The 6,351-nt window shown below is 42.5% G+C and overlaps 1 protein-coding gene across 4 annotated transcripts in view; it reads left to right on the forward strand.

Annotated features, from left to right (window-relative positions):
- The first annotated feature begins 1,189 nt into the window (after positions 1 to 1,189).
- DNM3 (dynamin 3) overlaps positions 1,190 to 6,351 on the forward strand; it is a 717,102-nt gene continuing 711,940 nt past the window's right edge. For all 4 annotated transcript variants that reach the window (XM_023738465.1, XM_012557752.2, XM_004384112.3 and 1 more), the window contains exon 1: positions 1,190 to 1,534. In XM_023738465.1, the coding sequence (XP_023594233.1) occupies positions 1,374 to 1,534 (161 nt within the window). In that variant the 5' untranslated portion in view covers positions 1,190 to 1,373. The remainder of the gene's footprint in view (positions 1,535 to 6,351) is intronic.

Consider the following 6,351-nt stretch of genomic DNA (forward strand, 5'->3'; position numbering starts at 1 on the left):
TTTTTCAGTGCTGAGAATATTTCACTGTATGCACATACCATATTTGTTTATTCATTCACCTGTTGTGGGCATTTGGGTTGTTTTCAGTTTTCTGGTTATTATGAACATTCTTATACACATCTTTTTAGGTTAGAGGGAAAGTTATAACACTAAAAATGCTGAGATTAAAAAGGTGAGTTCAGTTTTAATAAGTCGAGTCTGAGGTACTTGTGGAACACTCAAGTAATGAGGTCCAGGATACCGTCGAGTACAGTCTGGAGTGCAGGAGAGACGTTTGCCAGCAGTTTAGATTTCTGTAGTTTCTAGCCTTTATGTGGAATTAAAATTATGGGGAAGTCCTCAGGCAGAGAATGAAGCATGAGACAAGAAAACGCCCATGAATGAAATCTTGAGGTGTATGAATATTTGAGGAGCAGATGACTTTCTAAGAAGAGGAACTTTCTGCGGGGGTTGAGAGAAGCCAGGCACTGGACCCAATACACAGAGGCTTCAATACTTGATAAATTTAACAGAAGGGGTGCAGAGTACATGGTTATGGATAGACTATAGAAGAAGATAGAGTGGAAGGACAAATAGCATGAAGAGTCTCAAAGGACACAGTGAGCATGGTAGATAGAATGGGGGTGGTGGTGGGGAGAATGAAGCCCCAGGGACTCCACCTTTGCTAACGCGGACCTGGGGAAGATAAGTCATTAAAACTGAATAGTTAAGTAGGGTCAGACTACGCAGGGCCTAAAATAAATGTCAAATTGAGGAATTTAGACTTCATCAGGCCGGCCACCTCTAGAGGAGCCTTCACAGGTTCTGGAGCAGGGCGTGACACTACAAGATTTCCTTTTAGGAAGTGGACTGTAGTGGCGGTACACCGATGGTGGTGGTGGCAGTGCTAATGCTGTTGGTGACAGCGTTGTGTTGTTAGCCGTGTAGTGCTTGCCACTAGGCTTTGGCAGCTGCTGGAAGGGAGCAGAGCTGCCACCTGATGATGAGCTGACGCCATCCCCTGACCAAGTGCTGTAACTCTGTCTCTGAGCCTTGGCAGCAGAAGGCAGAGACCGTGGCATCTGGCTGCAGCTGGGAGGCATGCGCGCGCGCGGGGTCCGAGGGTCGGGCTGGGAACCTTGGGGCGGAGCAGCCGCAGGGCTGGGCCGTCGCAGAGCCAGACCACGCCCCCGCCCGCCCGCGCAGGCGCGCTGCGGCCCGTTAGCTGTCAGTAGCCGAGCGCAGGCGGGCGGCGGGATCCGACTTCTGTGCCTGGACCCAGCGGTCCGAGCCTAGCGCGGCGGCGGCGGCGGCGGCCAGACCAGAGGAGCCCGAGTCGGGGCCAGGTCCCCAAGGCGAACAGGGTCCGGCGGGCGGCCGGCCGCGCAGACAGGATGGGGAACCGGGAGATGGAGGAGCTTATCCCTCTGGTGAACCGTCTGCAGGACGCTTTCTCGGCTCTGGGGCAGAGCTGCTTGCTGGAGCTGCCGCAGATCGCCGTGGTGGGCGGCCAGAGCGCCGGCAAGAGCTCGGTGCTCGAGAACTTCGTGGGCAGGTGAGCGCGCGGCGCCGGTTGGGGACGCCGCCGGGGGCGACCCCCTCCGGGCAGCTGGAATGTGGACGGGCGGCGGGAGCCCGAGGGTGGGTCAGGGCTGCAGCGGAATGGGGGCAGAGCGGCGGTGCCAGTGGGGCGCGGTCCTCCCGACTCCGGGCATCCTCCGTCCCCACCCCCCGCCTGGTGGCTCTCCCGTCTGCCTTCCATCCTGCGATACAAAGCCATTTCCTCCCGTCGCTCCGGTCGGGGAGTCGGTGGCGGTGGTCCGCGGCCGGGGCGACTTCCCCATCTGGGAGAGCGCCTGCCCCGGGCAGCTGGCTGCGTAGTGTGCCCAGGCGCTTCCCTGTCGGTTGCCTGTTTTCCCGGCTCCACATCCCCTTCCTTTTCCTCCCGTCCTCCCAGAGGCTCTCGGCGGAGCTAAGGGTTTTGTCCACCCCCCGCTGCCCCGCCGAGATGCTTTCTGTCGCGCCCGGGTTCTTGGCCCCTCTCAGCTGTCTGCTGTTGAGACCGCCGTCGCCGACCCCCAGCAGGGGAGGTGGGGTGCGAGGAGAAAGAAATCATTTGTTGTGGTGAAGCCTTATCCGGCGACGCTTCCCCACCATTCTCCTCCTGGGAGTCAAAGAATAAAAGGTGGTGTGTTGCGTGTGCACCTAGTCACAGCTTCAGGCATATGCCAGAGAAATCGAGGCTTATTTCTCCGGCGGTGAACGTGCACTTGTGTTGTCCAGGTGCCATGTCATTCCTGCATCATCTCGGAATTGACCAGCATCTTTCTCGCACTCTCTCTGTCCCCCTCCCCCCCCAGCATCGTCTTCTATTCCCTAAGCTCTTATTTGTCCTGCGAGTCTTCAAGATAGCATTCTGAATCTAAATTATAGCTGTGGTTTTCTTCGTGCATCTTAATAAGAAAAAAAGCTAAAGAATTAATTTTTGAATTAGGAACCAGCATTTCCTCCACTGAGCAATTCACGAGGGATTAAGTTACCTTAACGGCCTTGCCTGAGGAGTGCAGACAGTTGCCTTAGCTCATTTGAAAAAAAAAGGCTCATTTGAAGGCATTTTGAAATCTGAAATCTGTTTCCTAGTAGTAAACCAGGTAGAAATATACAGCAGCAGCAGCAGCAGAGAGCGCGAGCAAGAGAGCAAGTGAGCTGGAGAGGGGACAATCCAGCGATTGTACTTTTCTTATTTTGCTGGTTAGTGGCTTGTGGTTTAGAAGATTCTCGTCCATGTTCCTGTTTTATTGTTTGTGTTTGGAGATGTGTAAAATTTAAGGAGAGTTGGCTGTTCCCACATCTCCTTTCGGAATGCTGTATTCATTAAGTGCATATTGATTTCTCTCAGATGATACTCCTTTTGGTGCAAATTCCTTTTTTTACCTATATGAACTAAAAAGCCAAGAAACCCGATAAACATGTAAAATTTTGCTGACTACTTACTGGCTGATATCCTTGAGTAAGTCACTTAATACTTTGCCTTAGTTTTATCATTTATTTTGAGTAATGAGATAAGTAATGGTAAAGCATTTTATCTACGTCATCTTGGACTTAAACGGTGAAGTGACTGATGAATATGTCATTTCAAACATATACACACAACAGTTATATACTTCAGGTTCAGGATTTTACTTTGATTTACGGCAAATGAAATTCACTAGATTTAAAGTGGCATACATAGGGAGAGGGAGGTTTGATGACAATGTATTTTTGGGTTTCCACACTTCATAGCTTTTCATAATGATGCCTTAATAGTCATTTAATTACTTTTGTGTTTTAAACAAATACTTAATGATTAAGAGTGTAAGTACTTCAAGTGCAATTATCATATTTTTATGCATTTTTAAATATATTTATTTGGATAAGCCCATGTTATAAGCGCATAGTTTGCCGCAAGAGTTTTTGAACCTGATGTCAATTTTACATACATATCTCAATTCTTGTCTCCAGGTTTTCAAATCCTAACACTCTTCTTAATGCTATAATAAAATCGTACACATTTGCCCTCACTACCTATATATGTTTGAAATGAGAATTAAAAAAAAAATATACATAGAAGAGTAAAATATTTTACCTTGAATATTTTTCATCGAAGAATGGAAAATAGGTACAGTATAAATACACAAATCACAGCATTTACCAGAATGCATTAGTAATTTATTATACTTTCAGAAGTTTTACCAATTATTTATTACTGTTATAATGTCAAATCAAACGATGAACATAGAGGAAAAATTCATTTAGTAAGAATATACGGCCTTTATTATGTGTAGAGATGACACTTGCCTAGCAGAGCTTATATATTAGGAGAAAATTTAATTAGAAAGGTCATTTGACTTTAATAAAGGTTTCGGTCATTAAATTATTGAGGAATCTAATTTCTAATTATAAACCAGCCTTAGGGAAAAAGGAGTTCTCTATTTTGATAAGAGATTCGGCCTAGGAGGAAAAAAAGTACACATGTTCCACTATAACATTTTTGCTTTTTGTTATCCAGATATTTTGCAGTAGAGATAAGGCCCTTTCCTTTAAGGATGCAGATATCCTCTTTTATATGTTGTTTTCATTTTAAGACTCTGACCTGAAGTGCAGTTATCGAATGTACTCGTAAAACAAGACATCATTGCTTGTGTAAATGAACAGTGTTTGCTCATGATTTAAGCTTGTTCTCTGGAAAATAACGATACATTCTCTCCTTAATATTTAACAATTCACTTTTAGGGGACTAACCATATCTTCTCTCAGATAGTTTGCTTTTATTTATTTTTGACACCACTGCATGAATTTGGATATGAATATGTTTACTTCATGTAACTGCAGCTGTAAAGACCGGTTTTTGGGTGACAAGTTCGAGATTGTTATGAATAAAATGAGTCATGAATGAACCACTTGTTTTTGGTTTTCTTGCTGAAGTGATGAATTTACATATTAATGTGATATAGTGTGAGTAACCAGATTGTTCTTTTGGTTGTTCAGGATGAGATATATGCTGGTAGTGAGAGCAGTGTAAGGTCTACTGAACAGAAGCTGAGTCTCATGGTCTGAATACAGGGGTTCAGTAGTTAGCTTGTGGTCTGCCCACTGATCTGGTTTATGTATAGAATAATTGAATTTACTCAACTACTTTCATGTCTTTTTTTTTTTTAACAGTAAAATGAGGATAATGGCAATAATGGTTAACATTTATTTATTGAGTGATTGCTCTGTGTCAGGTGCTATGCTGTACGGGCTTTTCCATGGGTAATGTCATGTAATTCTCATAAAAAACCTAAAAAGGAAGGTATTCTTTTGAGTTTTATTTTACAGAAGAGGAAACAGATTTAGAGAGCTGGAGTAAATTGCTCGAGGCTAATTGAGCTAATGGAAAAACAGTGGAGCTGGGATTCAACCCCTGGTATTTATGTTCTATGTTGTTAGGTGCTGTTGACTCTGACTCATAGCGACCCCATGTGATAGAGTAGAAGTGCCCCACAGGGTTTTCTAGGCTGTAATATTTACGGACTTGCTATGAGTAGCAATCAACTCGATAGCAACGGGTTTGGTTTGGTTTGGGTTTAGTCTTCATGGGAGCAGATCCTGGAGCTGCTAGGTGGGTTCAAACCACCACCCTCTGGGATAGCAGCCAAGCAGTTAACTGTTGCTCCACCAAGGCTGCTCTGTGCTCCATTGTCAATGCTAAATCACTGTACCATGTTGAAGTTTACAGATTTCTTGGATTAATGCTTTTAACTTCTTTTTCTGATTGCACTTAAAATACCACCTATATAAATAAGCTGCTATATGAATCATTATATATATATTTTTTAATATATAAATCTGCAGAGGATTTGAGGCTACTGCTTAGAAGCAACTTTAGTTACAAAGTAAGTATTTGCCTTTACTATAACAGGCCTTCTTGAAGGGAGCTCTAAATGTCATTTCATTGTTTATTTAAGTTCAGAATATGTGTTTAGAGTGCATATAACTTGTTTATAGAGGTGTTAAGTGAAAACTGTACTAGTTGCTAATGTGCAAATGTTTTTTAATGATATACTTGTTAGAAACATTAGCTCTTAAATGCTAATTATATAGGCAGAGGATTCCATGTTATTTTGTTCTTCTCCGAGTGGTAAATAGACTTTCAACTCTGCACAAATAAAATAGATTTTATGATTAATGGGGATCAAATAAGAGATTTAAAAACAAGTGACTATGTTGAGGGAGTTCATTTCAATGGGGCAGTGTTCAAATAATGTGTATATACTTAGCTGTGAGGTTTCTAAAGATGCATATGCTGATTATCAAATTAAAGTTGATTTGGGGGAGAATCTTGAAAATGAGCCATTTGATGCAGTTGTTGAATAAACATGACCAGATAATTAAAACAAATTTAAAAGTCATAGACACTAACTTATTCTTAAATCCTTTTACTTATTTCAAGAGAGTATTTAAAAATTGAGAGGTAAGAGTCCTCTAATTGAAAATAAGGTTAGATACAAAAGTGTTCATATTAGTAACACTTCTTAATTCAGAAATGGGTTTGTTTTCAGGGATAGGATTTTGTTAAAATATCAAAGCATTTGAATTAGTGAGTATTTTTCAAGAAGTGGCTTCGAAGTACATAGTTATCAGATACATAGCTGCTAACAATTAAAATGTGGTAAATTATTGAAAACCATGGTTCATGGTTCCCAAGGATCTGTTTAAATAAAGTATAAAAAACATGAAATTTACTTCATCCAACAATGAATTAGTAGAACCTGAAATCCCAAAGACGTTTTTGCTGAATTAGCATTATATAATATACTTTTAGGTTATCACAAATTCTAGTTGTTAGAATTT

Source organism: Trichechus manatus, unplaced genomic scaffold (genome assembly GCF_000243295.1).
Source record: "Trichechus manatus latirostris isolate Lorelei unplaced genomic scaffold, TriManLat1.0 scaffold00117, whole genome shotgun sequence".
NCBI classification, from domain to species: domain Eukaryota; kingdom Metazoa; phylum Chordata; class Mammalia; order Sirenia; family Trichechidae; genus Trichechus; species Trichechus manatus.